The following is a 17,764-nucleotide window of genomic DNA, read 5'->3' as shown; positions in this document are numbered from 1 at the left end:
ATTGACTATGTAAAGTCAAGTAATAATGTGTCGGATCCACTTACGAAAGGCCTAACTAGAGAGGTAGTTGAGAAATCATCGAGGGGAATGGGACTATGGTCGAGGACAAGTCATTGTGGTGGTAACTCTACCTAGAAGACTGGAAATCCAAAGATCTAGGTTCAAGGAGATCAAGCAAAGACATTAATGACGGTTCAACATTGTCAACTAAAATTTTGGTCCATTCTCGTTATGAGACAATGTTCAGTGCCAAGGATAAAGCAGTAAGGCTTTTTAATGGTTTCTAAATTTGATACGGGGTATATCAAATAGTGTATCTACAAGATGACACGTTTAGAAATCACCTATGTAAGTATAAAGTGTTAGCCGCTTCAAGGAGAATTTTGTAAGGCCAGTTCTCTACACACTTATGAAACCAGGCGGTGTTCATGGCTGAAACGAACACAATAATGAAAACCAAAGACGGTTAAGGGTTGATTGTGTGACTTATGGTTGGGTATACACCAAAGTTCGACGGTTCAAAGATATCAAATCTACCGATTGACCGAGTATATCCGGCATAAGTTCACTACGGAAAGTTCAAAGGGAAACCTACTTATCCAAATGCGATTAATCCTTGCTTGCGAATCACACAGTTTTTCATGCATATTTCCGTGATATAGCCATTCCCCATTCATGTGGGGGATTGTTGGATTTTTTAAACTTATTTTAGCTTAAAAGAGGGTGAATAGGAAATGGAAGGAAAAATAAAATTTTGATTTTTCCTCCTTGACAAAGGGACATTATCCCATATTGGAGGAGGAAAAGATTTTTGATGGGTATATATACAATTGTTCTTCTTCTAGCTCTTAAAGAGTAAAGAAGAAAACAAGTCCCGTGCCTTCGTCGTCTCTCGCTCGCCCTCGGCTTTGGATTCGGTCAAATGATCGATTGATTGATTAATTTTTTGGACCAAATTTATTTGTTTCGGATTCGAATTTGGTCAAATGATCGATTGATTGATTAATTTTTTGGACCAAATTTAGTTGTTAATATTAAATATTAATGTAATATTATTTAATCCAAATTATCCATTTTTGTAACGGAAAATTAATTTTCCTCCGCGTTTTGAATTCCCGTTTTATTTTGCGTAAATAGCCATTTATGTTATCGCTGTTTTACGTAAACAGTCATGACAAACCTTCTGAAGAGTTACATCTCTTCATTTAAACCCAACATGTTGGCTATAAATAGAAGACCATTTCCTCAGATTTTCCTTACGAAAATTCTGAATTCTCCTCTTCCTTTCTGCATTGTTTTAACTATAACAAAGCAATAGTAAGTGTGATTTGCTGTCGCCATTTGTGTTCGTTGAAACACTGGAGTTTGAAGTACTGCTATACCAATGTGTCATCTGTTCTATTCTGGGAGTAAATAATCCACAACCTCGGGTACTAGGAGGGGATTAAGTTCCTTAAGGATACACTGTGAATTCAGTGGGCTCGGATTAACTTCTATTTCTTCTACATAGCTGTCTATACGTTGTTTTTTTCTCCAAAATTATTTTACAAATACAGTATAATAACATATTTTACATCTTTTAGCTTGGTAATCATACAGATAATTGTATATCTGAAGCATCAACTCTCCATGTGCCATGAAAAAAATTGTACATGAAGTGTGAAGCCGAAATATATCAGAATGTTGTTGTTGTTCCCATGCACTCTTAGTTAGAAGAGCCAGCTGTTTCAAATGACAACACTCTGTAAAGTCCTCTCCAACTCTTAGATACTGGACGACATCCTATTGGGAATGCCTGCAACAACCTCTGCAAGTTAAACTCCAATTTGAAAACCAGACTCATTAGCAGAAATAATAATGTATAGGACCATCATAATCCTGCAAATCAACTCCACAAACAGAAAACAAATTATAACACAAAGGTTATCAAACCTAACCTCAATGAATCACTTTGGTCTTTAAAGCATCTTATGTTTCTCTCCTTTCTCAAATAGATTAATCTTGGCCAAATATTAGCTATCATGTGCTTGCTTTTTGGTATATAGATCATGATTAAGAATTTTTCTCTTAGTTCAGACCCTTCCAGAAAAGGCGTATGTTTTTTCCTTGAGAGAATAACTCAAGATAGAAATAGTCATCTAGAGTTTTAACATAACCTATGTAATTACTTAAATAGGCAGAGAAAATATGGTCAGCATTCTGACATAAACCAGCAGGATTCCAGCCTAACCAGAATTAAAATATTATCTATTTTTTTAAAAACAAAATTACAATATATACCTAAGAATTTATTTTCAAGTGTGTAATGGTTCTCAGTGAAAATAGTTGTCCATAAAGAAACCAATATGGATATCCACAAGAAAAATTATTTTCTATACAACATGGACATAATATAAAACTTTCCTATACAAAAATATGTAAAAAAGATGCCATTGTTATGAAAATAATTATATTGTGGATGTTCATTTATTACTCCGCTATAGATAATCTTCCTGAAGAAGATTATCCATTTAGTACTCTGTTGAAGTTTATCTACAAGCAGCTGATGCAGACAGGTTGCAAGCAGCTCGATGAAATGATTTGCAGCAGCTTCTTATTAAACAGGCAGGTTGCAAGCAGCTCATGCAGACAGCTTACAAGCAGTTAAAGAAAAGCCTTGCAGCTGCTTCCTGAAAAGCCTCGCAGCTGCTTCCTTTCTTCTATAAATAGATGAGTTTTCAGTTCATTATGTACATAAGTTTGAAGTTTGAATAATATATCAGTTTCTCTCTATACTTGTCTTTACTTTACAGTTTTTATTTTATAACACGTTATCAGCACGAGACTTTGCCATCTCGAGAAAATACTTTGAAAGTATCATAGGTACGAACTTTCTTTTTCTAAATAATGTCAAATCTTTCTAAACTTGAGTTTGTAGCCCTGGATATATCGGGCAAAAGCTACATGTCTTGGGTGCTTGATGCCGAAATTCATCTTGATGCGATGGGTCTGGCAGACACCATCAAAGATAAAAATCAGGTATCAAATCAAGATCGCGCCAAAGCAATGATATTCCTACGCCATCACCTTGATGAGGGTCTGTAAATGGAATATCTTACTGTTAAAGATTCAGTCATACTGTGGAATAATTTGAAAGATAGATATGACTACCTGAAGATGGTCGTTCTTCCACAGGCACGTTATGATTGGACTCATCTAAGGCTACAAGATTTTAAATCTATCAGTGAGTATAATTCTGCTATGTTTAGAATTATTTCCCAATTGAAACTATGTGGTGATAATATTACTGATCATGATATGTTGGAGAAAACTTTCACCATTTTTCATGCCTCGGATATGCTCCTGCAGCAGCAATATTGAGAGATGGGATTTAAAAAGTATTCTGAACTTATCTCACATCTTCTTGTAGCCGAGCAACATAATGGGCTATTAATGAAAAACCATAAAAGCCGACCTACTGGTTCTTGTCCATTCCCTGAAGTGAATGAGACGAACTTCCACCAAGCTAAGCGTGAAAGAGGACGTAGCCCCAGTCGTGGTCATGGCCGTGGTCGGGGAGGAAACTCTAATCGTGGTAATAACAATGCACCAAAGAACCCTCCTCACCACCAGCAGTGGAAAAGGAAGGAACAAAAGCATGGAGCGGTGCAAGAAGCAAAGCCAAAAAATGCATGCTATAGATGTGGAGGAAAAGGGCACTGGTCACGTACATGTCGTATGCCAAAGCACCTGGTTGAGCTGTATCAAGCCTCCCTGAAAAAGACAGAGAAAAATGCTGAAGAAAATTTTATTTCTGAAGATAATTTAGACTTCATTCATTTGGATGTAGCTAATTATTTTGCACTCCCAGAAGGAAAAATAAGTCATGTGATCGGTAGTGAATCTATAGAAATGTAAATATTTTAATTTTTGTTGTTTGTAGTAGATAGTATGGTTATGTAATTGTTGTACATAAATAAAAGTTATGCTTTGATAATAATGTTTACTATCATATTTATTTTGTTTATGTCTTTTTGAAGAATATGGATAATCCTCAAATTATGTTTGGATCAAAGACCAATCATGAAGATATTTGTGTAATTGATAGTGGAACAACTCATTCCATATTCAAAGATCAGAAATACTTTTCTTATTTGCATAAGGAAAAAGCAAATGTTTCTACAATTTCTGGTAATATAAGTTTGATTGAAGGCTCTGGAAGAGCTATTGTATTTATGTCTGAGGGAACAAAACTTATTATAGACAATGCATTATTCTCCTCCAAGTCCCGAAAAACTTTATTGAATTTTATAGATATCCGCCGAAATGGGTATCATGTTGAGACAATAGATGAAATGAACGTGGAATATCTTTGTATTACAAAGAATATTTCTGGCCAGAAATGCATTGTAGAAAAGTTACCAACTTTATCTTCTGGTTTATACTATTCAAAGATTAGTACAGTTGAAGCACACTCTATCGTAAACCAGAAGTTTACTGATTCAAATACTTTTGTGCTTTGTCATAGCCGTTTGGGCCATCCGGGATCAATAATGATGAGACAAATTACTGAAAATTCGAGTGGGCATCCATTAAAGAACCTGAAGATTCTTACAAATGATGAATTTTCTTGTGATGCTTGTTATCAAGGCAAAATGATCACTAGACCATCACCAATGAAGGTTGGCATTGAGTCCCCTACCTTCTTAGAACGTATACATGGGGATATATGTGGACATTTTCACCCACCAAGTGGGTTGTTTAGATATTTTATGGTCCTAATAGATGCATCTTCAAGATGGTCTCATGTGTGCCTATTATCATCTCGCAACCTGGCATTTGCAAAGTTATTAGCCCAAATAATTCGATTAAGGGCACAATTCCCAGATTTTCCTATAAAGGCTATTCGCCTTGATAATGCTAGAGAATTCTCATCTCAAGCTTTTGATAATTACTGTCTATCAGTTGGAATAAAAGTTGAACATCATGTAGCTTATGTTCATACTCAAAATGGCCTTGCATAGTCATTTATTAAACGACTGCAATTGATAGCAAGACCACTACTTATAAAAATAAAATTGCCCACTACTGTTTGGGGTCATGCTATCTTGCACGCAACATCACTTATCCATCTCAGACCAACACATTATAATAAATATTCTCCGTCACAGTTAGTTTTTGGTCATGAACCAAATATTGCCCATCTACGAATTTTTGGATGTGTTGTATATGTGCCAGTAGCACCACCACAGCGCAGTAAGATGGGCCCCCAAAGAAGGTTAGGAATATATATTGTGTTTGAATCACCCTCTATTATTCGCTATCTTGAACCATTGACGGGAGATTTATTTACTGCTCGATTTGCAGATTGTCGATTTGATGAAACAAATTTCCCACAATAAGGGGGAGAGAAAAAGGAAATCAAAAGAGAAATTGTGTGGAAAGTTTCATCATTATCTCATTTTGATCCACGTACCCCTATATGTAATCGGGAGGGTCCAGAAGAACATCCATTTATAAAATATAGCAAATCAAATACCAGACGCGTTTACTGATTTGAAAAGGATAACTAAGTCACATATCCCTGCAGAGAATGTGCATATACGAATTGATGTCCCAGCAGGATCATCGACTAGCATAAGAACTAGTGAACCTAAAGCACGCCTGAAGCGTGGTAGGCCTTTGGGTTCTAAGGATCGAAATCCTAGAAAAAAAAAATCGACAAATGATCAAAATGATATTATGAAGGGATCTCTTGAAGAGACCCAAGATCTGATTAGTTCTGAGATTCCTGAAGAAATCAATGAACCCGAGACTCAAGTGAGTGAGGAACTTTTAATAACTTCTACTGGTGACGGAATTAATTTAAATCGATCTGAAATAGTGGTGGATAATATTTTTACATAAAATGTTGTACTTAACATTATGCAAGATAGTGAGGATTGTGAATCCCGATCTGTTGAAGAATGTCAACAAAGATCTGATTGGCCAAAATGGCAAGGGGCAATTCAATCAGAATTGAACGAACTTGCTAAAAGAGAGGTCTTTGGACCAGTAGTCCAAACACCTGCTGGTATAAAACCAGTTGGTCATAAATGGGTTTTTGTGCGAAAAAGGAATGACCAAAATGAAGTTGAAAGATACAAGGCTCGCCTTGTCGCACAAGGATTCTCACAACGACTTGGAGTCGATTATGAAGAAACATATTCACCACTTATAGATGCCATAACATGTCGATATCTCATCAGTTTAGCCTTACGTGAAAGACTTGAAATACATATGATGGATGTGGTTACAACTTATCTATGCGAGTCACTTGATAATGAGATTTACATAAAAATCCCTGAAGGATTTAAAATGCCTGAAGCATATTCGAAATCTCGGGAAATGTATTCAATCAGATTACAAAGATCTTTGAATGGTTTAAAGCAATCTGGGCACATGTGGTATAATCGCCTTAGTGAATATTTACTGAAAAAGGGTTACATAAATGATGTTATTTGTCCATGTATTTTTATAAAGAAAATGACATCCGAATTTTTTATACTTGTTGTTTATGTTGATGACATAAATCTTGTTGGAACTCCAGAAGAGCTCCAAAAGGCAATTGAATATCTTAAGAGAGAAATTGAGATGAAAGATCTTGGAAAAATAAAACTTTGTCTTGGATTGCAAATTGAACATTTAGCAAACGGGATCTTTATGCATCAATCTGCCTATACAGAAAGGGTCTTAAAATGCTTTTACATGGACAAAGTGCACTCATTGAGTACACCAGTGGTTGTTCGATCACTTGAAGTGAATAAGGACCCGTTCCGACCTCCAGAAGAGGATGAGGAACTCCTTGGTCCTGGAACACCCTATCTCAGTGCAATTGGTACACTTATGTATCTTGTTAATGCTACAAGGCCTGACATAATATTTTCTGTTAATTTACTAGCAAGATATAGCTCTTCTCCTACTCGGAGACATTGGAATGGGATTAAGCATATTTTGCGATATTTAAAGGGAACTCTTGATATGGGTTTGTATTATGCTAACAAAGGTAGTGCAGATCTTGTTGGTTATGCAGATGCAGGTTATTTATCTGATCCTCATAAAGTTCGATCTCAAACCGGGTACGTGTTTACATGTGGAGGTACTGTCATATCATGGCGCTCCACAAAGTAGTCAATTGTTTCTACTTCTTCAAATCATGCTGAGATAATAGCTATTCATGAAGCAAGTAGGGAATGCGTATGGTTGAGATCAGTGATTCATTTTATTCAAGAAAAATGTGGTTTGGAGTGTGATAAAATATCCACAATTTTATACGAAGACAATGTTGCATCCATAGCCCAATTGAAGAGAGGATTTATAAAAGGACATAGAACGAAGCACATTTTACCAAAATTATTCTACACACACGATCTTCAGAAAAATGGTGACATTGATGTGCAGCAAATCCGTTTAAGTGACAATCCGGCAGATTTATTCACCAAATCTTTGCCAACTTCAACTTTTGAGAAGATGGTATACAAGATTGGAATGCGGAGACTCAAATATTTGAAACAAGGTTTTCATCAGGGGGAGTAAAATACGCGATGTACTCTTTTTTCCTTACTAAGGTTTTTACCCACAGGGTTTTCCTTATAAGGTTTTTAATGAGGCAACTAGAAATGTGTACTACTAAATATGTGTACTCTTTTTCCTTCACTAGGATTTTTCCCACTGAGTTTTTCCTAGTAAGGTTTTAACGAGGCACAATACCTTTTAATAAACATCTAAGGGGGAGTGTTATGAAAATAATTATATTGTGGATGTTCGTTTATTACTCTGCTATAGATAATCTTCCTGAAGAAGATTATCCATTTAGTACTCTGTTGAAGTTTATCTACAAGCAGCTAATGCAGGCAGGTTGCAAGCAGCTCAATGAAATAATTTGCAGCAGCTTTTTATTAAACATGTAGGTTGCAAGCAGCTCATACACACAGCTTACAAGTAGCTAAAGAAAAGCCTTACAGCTGCTTCCTAAAAAGCCTCGCAGCTGCTTCATTTTTTCTATAAATAGAGGAGTTTTCAGTTCATTATGTACATAAGTTTGAAGTTTGAATAATATATCAGTTTCTCTCTATACTTGTCTTTACTTTACAGTTTTTATTTTATAACAGACATAAGAATATTGTATGGCTCTAGAGCTTAATTGGGTTAAGCTCAAATTACATAGAAGAGAAAAACCAAAGACACGTGTTTTGTGAATTGGGTGGAACCGTGGAAGAAATGATGCGGTGGCGGTTCAATTTTGGGATTAAAGCACACGTTTCATTAGATGTTGTTTAAAGATCCAAATTGCCCTTGAACAAAAGTTAAAAAGATAGCTAAGCAGGCTGTCGAAACTCAAGCTCCTCTATATAATAGAAATTATACCATATTGTTATAAAATAAAGACAAGTATAGAGAGAAACTGATATATTATTATGACTTCAAACTTATGTACATAATGAACTGAATTCTCCTCTATTTATAGAAGAAAGGAAGCTGATGTGTAAGCTGCTACTGCAAGCTGCTGCTGCAAGCTGCTTGTAAGCTGCTGTGTAAGCTGCTGCTCTAAACTGTTGTGCCAGATATAGATAATATTCTATCATGGGTAATATTTATCCATAACGGAGTACCGAAAGGATAAGCTTCTTCAGGAGGCTTATTTCCAATAGAGTACTAAATAGATAAATATATTTATGGCAGAGTCTCATATGGATAAACTTCTTCAGGAAGCTTATTTACAATGGAGTACTAAATGAACATCCATAATATAATATATTCATAACACTCCCCCTTGGATGTTCATTAAAAGATAATGTGCCTCGTTAAAACCTTACTAGGAAAAATCCGGTAGAAAAAATCCTAGTGAAGGAAAAGGAGTACACATATTTAGTAATACGCATTGCTAGCTGCCTCATTAAAAACCTTATAAGGAAAACCCTGTGGAAAAAAATCTTAATAAGGAAAAAAGAGTACATCGCATATTTTACTCCCTCTGATGAAAACTTTGTTTCAAATATTTAAGTCTCCGCATTCCAATCTTGTATATCATCTTCTCAAAAGTTGAAGTTGGTAAAGATTTGGTGAATAAATCTGCCGGATTTTCACTTGAACGGATTTGTTGCACATCAATGTCACCATTTTTCTGAAGATCGTGTGTGAAGAATAATTTTGGTGAAATGTGCTTCATTCTATCTCCTTTTATAAATCCTCCCTTCAATTGGGCTATGCATGCAGCATTGTCTTCGTATAAAATTGTGGGTCTTTTCTCACATTCCAAATCACATTTTTCTCAAATAAAATGAATTATTGATCTCAACCATACGCATTCCCTACTTGCTTCATGAATGGCTATTATTTCAGCATGATTTGAAGAAGTAGCAACAATAGATTGTTTTGTGGAGCGCCATGATATGATAGTACCTCCACATGTAAACACGTACCCGGTCTGAGATCTAGCTTTATGGGGATTAGATAAATAACCTGCATCTGCATAACCAACAAGATCTGCATTATCTTTGTTAGCATAAAACAAACCCATATCAAGAGTTCCCTTTAAATATCGCAATATATGCTTAATACCGTTCTAATGTCTCCGTGTAGGAGAAGAGCTATATCTTGCTAGTAAATTAACAGAAAATACTATGTCAGGCCTTGTAGCATTAGCAAGATACATAAGTGCACCAATTGCACTGAGATAGGGTGTTTCAGGACCCAGGAGTTCTTCATCCTCTTCTAGAGGTCGGAACGGGTCCTTATTCACTTCAAGTGATCGAACAACCATTGGTGTACTCAATGGGTGCGCTTTGTCCATGTAAAAGCGTTTTAAGACCCTTTCTGTATAGGCAGATTGATGCATAAAGATCCCATTTGCTAAATATTCAATTTGCAGTCCAAGACAAAGTTTTGTCTTTCCAAGATCTTTCATCTCAAATTCTTTCTTAAGATATTCAATTGCCTTTTGGAGCTCTTCTCGAGTTCCAACAAGATTTATGTCATCAACATAAACAGCAAGTATAACAAATTCTAATGTCATTTTCTTTATAAAAATACATGGACAAATAACATCATTTATGTAACCCTCTTTCAACAAATATTCACTGAGGCGATTATACCACATGCGCCCAGATTGTTTTAAACCATACAAAGATCTTTGTAATCTGATTGAGTACATTTCCTGAGATTTTGAATATGCTTCAGGCATTTTAAATCCTTCAGGGATTTTCATGTAAATCTCATTATCAAGTGACCCGTACAGATAAGCCGTAACCACATCCATCATATGTATTTTAAGCCTTTCACGTAAGGCTAAACTGATGAGATATCGAAATGTTATGGCATCCATAACGGGTGAATATGTTTCTTCATAATCGACTCCAGGTCGTTGTGAGAATCCTTGTGCGACAAAGCGAGCCTTGTATCTTTCAACTTCATTTTACTCATTCCTTTTTCGCACAAAAACCCATTTATGACCAACTGGTTTTATACCAGCAGGTGTTTGGACTACTGGTCCAAAGACCTCTCTTTAGCAAGTGCGTTCAATTCTGATTGAATTGCCCCTTGCCATTTTGGCCAATCAGATCTTTGTTGACATTCTTCGACAGATCGGGGTTCAAGATCCTCACTATCTTGCATAATGTTAAGTGCAACATTATATGCAAAAATATTATCCACCACTATTTCAGATAGATTTAAATTAATCCCATCACCAGTAGAACTTATTAAAAGTTCTTCGCTCACTTGAGTCTCGGTTTTATTGATTTCTTCAGGAATCTCATAACTAATCAGATCTTGAGTCTCTTTAGGAGATCCCTTCATAATATCATTTTGATCATTTGTCGATTTTCTTTTTCTAGGATTTCGATCCTTAGGACCCATAGGCCTACCACGCTTCACGCATGCTTTAGGTTCACTAGCTCTCATGCTAATAGATGGTCCTGATGGGACATCAATTCGGATAGGCACATTCTCTGCATGGATATGTGACTTAGTTATCCTTTTCAAATCAGTAAATGCGTCTGGCATTTGATTTGCTATATTCTGTAAATGGATGATCTTCTGGACCTCCTGATTACATATAGTGGTACGTGGATCAAAGTGAGATAATGATGAAACTTTCCACACAATTTCTCTTTTGATTTTCTTTTTCTCTCCCCCTAATTGTGGGAAATTTGTTTCATCAAATCGACAATCTGCAAATCGAGCAGTAAATAAATCTTCCGTCAATGGTTCAAGATAGCGAATAATAGAGGGTGATTCAAACCCAATATATATTCCTAACCTTCTTTGGGGGCCCATCTTACTGCGCTGTGGTGGTGCTACTGGCACATATACAGCACATCCAAAAATTCGTAGATGGGCAATATTTGGTTCATGACCAAAAACTAATTGTGACGGAGAATATTTACTATAATGTGTTGGTCTGAGACGGATAAGTGATGCTGCGTGCAAGATAGCATGGCCCCAAATAGTAGTGGGCAATTTTGTTTTCATAAGTAGTGGTTTTGCTATCAATTGCAGTCGTTTAATAAATGACTCTGCAAGGCCATTTTGAGTATGAACATAAGCTACCGAATGTTCAACTTTTATCCCAACTGATAGACAGTAATCATCAAAAGCTTGAGATGAGAATTCTCCAGCATTATCAAGGCGAATAGCCTTTATAGGATAATCTGGGAATTGTACCCTTAATCGAATTATTTGGGCTAATAACTTTGCAAACGCCAGGTTGCGAGATGATAATAGGCACACATGAGACCATCTTGAAGATGCATCTATTAGGACCATAAAATATCTAAACAACCCACTTGTTGGGTGAATAGGTCCACATATATCCTCATGTATACGTTCTAAGAAGGTAGGGGACTCAATGCCAACCTTCATTGGTGATGGTCTAGTGATCATTTTTCCTTGATAACAAACATCACACGAAAATTCATTATTCGTAAGAATCTTTAGGTTCTTTAATGGATGCCCACTCGAATTTTCAGTAATTTGTCTCATCATTATTGATCCAGGATGGCCCAAACGGCCATGCCAAAGCACAAAAGTATTTGAATCAGTAAACTTCTGGTTTACGATAGAGTGTGCTTCAACTGTACTAATCTTTGAATAATATAAGCCAGAAGATAAAGTTGGTAACTTTTCTACAATGCATTTCTGGCCAGAAATATTCTTTGTAATACAAAGATATTCCACATTCATTTCATCTATTGTCTCAACATGATACCCATTTCGGCGGATATCTATAAAACTCAACAAGTTTCTTCGGGACTTGGAGGAGTACAATGCATTGTCGATAATAAGTTTTGTTCCCTTAGACAGAAATAAAATAGCTCTTCCGGAGCCTTCAATCAAACTTATATTACCAGAAATTGTAGAAACATTTGCTTTTTCCTTATGTAAATAAGAAAAGTATTTCTGATCTTTGAATATGGCATGAGTTGTTCCACTATCAACTACACAAATATCTTCATGATTAGTCTTTGATCCAAACATAATTTGAGGATTATCCATATTCTTCAAAATGACATAAACAAAATAAATATGATAGTAAATATTATAACTTTTATTTGTGTACAACAGTTACATAACTATACTATCTACTACAAATAACAAAAATTAAAATATTTACATCTCTACAGATTCACTACCGATCACATGACTTGTTTCTCCTTCTAGGAGTGTAATGTAATCAGCTACATCCAAATGCATGAAGTCTAAATTATCTTCAGAAATAAAATTTGCTTCAGCATTTTTCTCTGTCTTCTTCAGGGAAGCTTGATATAGCTCAACCAGGTGCTTTGGCATACGGCATGTACGTGACCAGTGCCTTTTTCCTCCACATCTATAGCATGCATTTTCTGGCTTTGCTGCTTGCACCGCTTCATACTTTTGTTCCTTCCTTTTCCACTGCTGGTAGTGAGGAGGGTTCTTTGGTGCATTATTATTACCACGATTAGAGTTTCCTCCCCGACTACGGCCATGACCACGACTGGGGCCACGTCCTCTTCCACGTTTAGCTTGGTGAAAGTTCGTCTCATTCACTTCAGGGAATGGACAAGAACCAGTAGGTCGGCTTTCATGGTTTTTCATTAATAGCTCATTATGTTGCTCGGCCACAAGAAGATATGAGATAAGTTCAGAATACTTTTTTAATCCCATCTGTCGATATTGCTGCTGCAGGAGCATATTCGAGGCATGAAAAATGGTGAAAGTTTTCTCCAACATATCATGATCAGTAATATTATCACCACATAGTTTCAATTGGGAAATAATTCTAAACATAGCAGAATTATACTCACTGATAGATTTAAAATCTTGTAGCCTTAGATGAGTCCAATCATAACGTGTCTGTGGAAGAACGACCATCTTCAGGTGGTCATATCTATCTTTCAAATTACTCCACAGTATGACTGGATCTTTAACAGTAAGATATTCCATTTTCAGGCCCTCATCAAGGTGATGGCGTAGGAATATCATTGCTTTGGCACGGTCTTGGTTTGATGCCTAATTTTTATCTTTGATGGTGTCTGCCAGACCCATCGCATCAAGATGAATTTCGGCATCAAGCACCCAAGACATGTAGCTTTTGCCTGATATATCCAGGGCTACAAACTCAAGTTTAGAAAGATTTGACATTATTTAGAAAAAGAAAGTTCGTACCTCTGATACTTTCAAAGTATTTTCTCGAGATGTCAGAGTCTCGTGCTGATAACGTGTTATAAAATAAAGACTGTAAAATAAAGACAAGTATAGAGAGAAACTGATATATTATTCTGACTTCAAACTTATGTACATAATGAACTGAATTCTCCTCTATTTATAGAAGAAAGGAAGCTGTTGTGTAAGCAGCTACTGCAAGCTGCTTGTAAGCTGCTGCTCTAAACTGTTGTGTCAGATATAGATAATCTTCTATCATGGGTAATATTTATCCATAACGGAGTACCGAAAGGATAAGCTTCTTCAGGAGGCTTATTTCCAATAGAGTACTAAATAGATAAATGTATTTATGACGGAGTCTCATATGGATAAACTTCTTCAGGAAGCCTATTTACAACGGAGTACTAAATAAACATCCATAATATAATATATTCATAACACATACTTCTTTATCGAGCCAATCTGTCTTGTCGGAATCAGATTAAAAAAAGTTAAAGAATAGTGTCTTACCTCACAAGGAGGAATGTGGGCAGAGTTATGGCAAAACATCTCATTCCTGCACAAGTCGCTCTTAATTTTTTTCTTCCTGCAGCATAAGGTCAAACCAAGTCTTAGACATATTGATTTTAAAGCATGTTATACTCCCCCAAAGAGTAATCCTGTTAGCAAATAGAAATATGAAGTATGAGAAGAAAGACTATAACACTGCATAAATACATGAAACACATATATATAACACCACAACATACTTGATATTGAATTCAGGAAATAGGAAACTCTTTTGGCAGATTTTTCCTTTCACAATAGTTTTTACAGTATCCATATGAAAGTGTAAATAAACCACCAACTCTTCAGCTAAAGTACACTTCTCTCTTGGAAGCAACCTTGCCAAGAATACAAAATATACTGGATTAAGGTCTAGGAATATAGACGTTCCATGAACAAAACGTATTACATGGGCCCTGCATATACCATAATACAAAATCAACTCAATACACAAATCACAAGTTTAAACGGTCTAAATGGAAAGAGGAACTTATGCATTCATACTATACACAAAAATGTTTGCTCTTATGCTTGTCCATTCTTTTCAACTTGTCCATCTTCTCTACTCCAGTTACTTAATTTGCAGCCTGCTATGCATGTGTTTTTTATTGCTCTTTTAAATAGAAGCTCTTTCACTCCCATATTTGATGCTAAATAAAATGATAAAACTTTTAGGTGAATAGTTAAAGAAATTTTCGTCCATTTTAGCAGTTACCTCTATGCATAAGTAGGAAGAATATAAGGTCTTATCTAGAAATAATATATTTTGTTCAAACATATAGCTTTCCTCAAGCTCAAGAGTTAATCGAGAAAATTGTATTTCCTTTTGGCATAAATATATGCTGCCTCCACAAATACCTAAGTATTTGGACTACATAGCGCAATGCACTACCTCTTGTATTCAAGAAACCTAAATTCTTAATTGTACCTCAAAATGATGTCTAAAAAGGAAAATAAAATACAAATTAGAGTAAACATGACATAATTTAGCCATAATTGGTTCAATATTTGCAGGGAAGATCAAATTATATTTACTACGTTGTTACTCTACTTTGGGTACTTGAAGCTGAAGCAGTCTCATCACTTGCTTTTTTTTAGGCCTTAAGGGATCTTTATGACAGTGTTGCTCCACATCAGTCCCATCAAAATTATCGTGTACTAGTGCCACACAACTTACAAACAGTTTTACTAATACACACACAAAACTTCAATATAGAAATCAGAATTTTACAATTCCAGAAAGGTGCAAAAGGCAAAAAATTCAAACCTTAAGCTTGCTATTATTAAATATTCTTAAATTTGATATAAACACAAAAAGTTCAACGGTTAAACACAACATAGTAAAAAGCCGAGTTGTTCAACCTAGTTTATTTTTTAACTTCATTAGAAATTTTGGAGCATTTAGTATTACTATTACTATTTTAACTGGCACAAATTCCCCCGACCACGAAATCAAAACGTGTGATATCATCTTCGTTTAGTATCAGTGTTCTACTTGATTCAACCTTCTCCCATAGTTATTGAGAGATCATATTTATATCGCCATTATCCACAAATAGAACTAAAGATTAACTTGGTTCTTTAATTAAGTTACCTCAATTGAATCCCAAGCAAAGATTACGACGATTCCTTTGTAACATGAGTTGGCAGCGAGTGAATTTGTCTCACAAATCACGTACAATTTTTTTCCTCCTTTCTCGTGTGACTTGGTAAAGAATAGAAGCTTTGCCTTGAAGCCTAACTCTTAAATAAACAAAGAGATTTCGGAGGATGAAGGTAGGTTTGTGGCCAAGAAGCAACAGAGCACACAGAGAGACGACGGAAAGGGAAAGTAAGAATGAATTGCAATAGTCTGTTCGTGCTTTGGGTTAAGCTCAAATTACACAGAAGACAAAAATCACAGACACATGTTTTGTGAATTGGGTGGACCCGTGGAAGAACTGATGCGGTGGCGGTCCAATTTTGAGATTAAAGCACACGTTTCATTAGATGTTGTTAAAGGTCCAAATTACCCTTGAACAAAAATTAAAAGACAGCATGTCGAAACTCAAGCTCTTCTATATAAGAAACGGAAAAGGGTCAAATATACCCATGTACTATGAGGAAAGGTTTAAATATACCCTTCGTTATACTTTGGGTCCATATATACACTTGTCGTTATACTATTGGTTCAAATATATCCCTCGTTTGTTAAGTTTGTCTAAGGTGGACATCCAATCATATATGGCACTGATATTTGATGAGGTAGATGTCGCGTGGTATGCCACCTCAGCACCCCTAACCTATTTTACCCCTTCCTTCTAATTTTTTCTTCCACCCCTAAAATTTTCTTCCCCTCCACCACCATTACCGACACCATGAACGATATTGTATTCATTGCCACCATCACAAGAAAAGCCACTTGAAAAAGACGCACACTTTAACTCTGAAATTTCACATAGATCAGTCGAATAGCTAGTCCAGTAGAGAAAGAAAATCTGAATCGTCAAGGTCAACATTGCCTAATTAACCGATCGAGCGAAAGTTCTTTGCCTTCTTGATGATGAGCCTAGGTACGAATGACCACGGAACATCCAACTAATTAGGTAAGAATAAGCAACGAACTGTACAAAGAACACACACTACTCAACCTTAGAAACATTAGTTATTACGTTTATTTCTTGTTTTTCCGTTCATTATTAATTTTAATTTAATCAATTTAATCTGCTTTCTCTTTATATTCAAGCACCAGCAAGTGATAGCCCGTGTTGTGCACGGGCCCAAACTCTAATAGATAAATTAATATAATTCAAATTAATTAATTTAACTTTATATTCTATAGATTTGAGTATGATAAAGGAATTTAATCCCAATTTTGTTCACTAAATTCAATATTTAAAACACTGGTAAAATATTCAGAAAATTATTTAAAGAGTATTTCACATGAAATAAATGCGATTTTCCGATCATAAATTTTTAGATTTCAATTTTAAATATTATTTTCTTCAACCCCTATCAGATATTTTTTTAACGCTCACTAATTTTTGAAATTTAACCCTTACAAACAATATACATAGCCTATAGTGATAGTATTCTCTCTGTCTCTAAAAGAACCACAATGATATAGTATTGGGGACAAAATATCTATTTTTTGTTTTATATTTTAGTATGAAAATAATTTATTTTCATTAATATCATAATTTATTTAATATCAAATACTTACCTAAGTATTATTTCACCTTATCTTCATAATGTTGCTCCCAATATTTGTTTAGGCGTTAGTTTTTAAAATGAAGTCATCTTCTTCCTCTAGTTAAAGGCATAAACTTTAATATTTTTATTGCTTACTTTTTTTTATCAGTGCCCTCTCGACACCTTTAGCAACGTGATCTTTTCTTATTCACTTCAAGGAATGGGTCTTTCCTTTTTTAATTATGACGTACTTGTGTTAGGTTGCCATCTAAATCTAAATCCCAATTAAATCCTTCTTTTCCTCTTAATTCTTTTGTAAAAACTAAAGTTTTTGCTCTGTAGATACCGAAATTTTAACAGATCAAGTTAAATCCTAAATTCAAGATAT

At 35.4% G+C, this 17,764-nt stretch overlaps 1 protein-coding gene across 13 annotated transcripts; it reads right to left on the bottom strand.

The window, feature by feature from the left end:
- Positions 1-1,371: 1,371 nt before the first annotated feature.
- LOC104091146 (uncharacterized) lies at positions 1,372-16,658 on the bottom strand. 13 transcript variants are annotated; one of them, XR_011409089.1, is made up of 4 exons: positions 15,800-16,658; positions 14,170-14,245; positions 3,711-3,753; positions 1,372-1,795 (listed from the first exon to the last, which is right to left on the bottom strand). XR_011409089.1 is itself a non-coding variant. In XM_070178987.1 (4 exons), exons 1-4 carry the CDS (start codon positions 14,480-14,482, stop codon positions 1,764-1,766), a joined length of 225 nt encoding a protein of 74 aa, XP_070035088.1. In that variant the 5' UTR covers positions 14,483-15,790; the 3' UTR covers positions 1,372-1,763. The 13 variants fall into 13 exon arrangements, 6 of the variants coding, with proteins under 6 accessions (XP_070035088.1, XP_070035083.1, XP_070035080.1 ...); XR_011409087.1 differs by lacking the exon at positions 15,800-16,658 and adding an exon at positions 14,409-15,790 and having other exon boundaries at positions 14,170-14,318; XM_070178987.1 differs by lacking the exon at positions 15,800-16,658 and adding an exon at positions 14,409-15,790.
- Between the last annotated feature and the right edge of the window lie 1,106 nt (positions 16,659-17,764).

Source organism: Nicotiana tomentosiformis, chromosome 1 (genome assembly GCF_000390325.3).
Source record: "Nicotiana tomentosiformis chromosome 1, ASM39032v3, whole genome shotgun sequence".
Lineage (NCBI taxonomy): Eukaryota > Viridiplantae > Streptophyta > Magnoliopsida > Solanales > Solanaceae > Nicotiana > Nicotiana tomentosiformis.
Note: the sequence above shows the minus strand (reverse complement) of the source record. Positions and strands in the feature narration are given on the sequence as shown.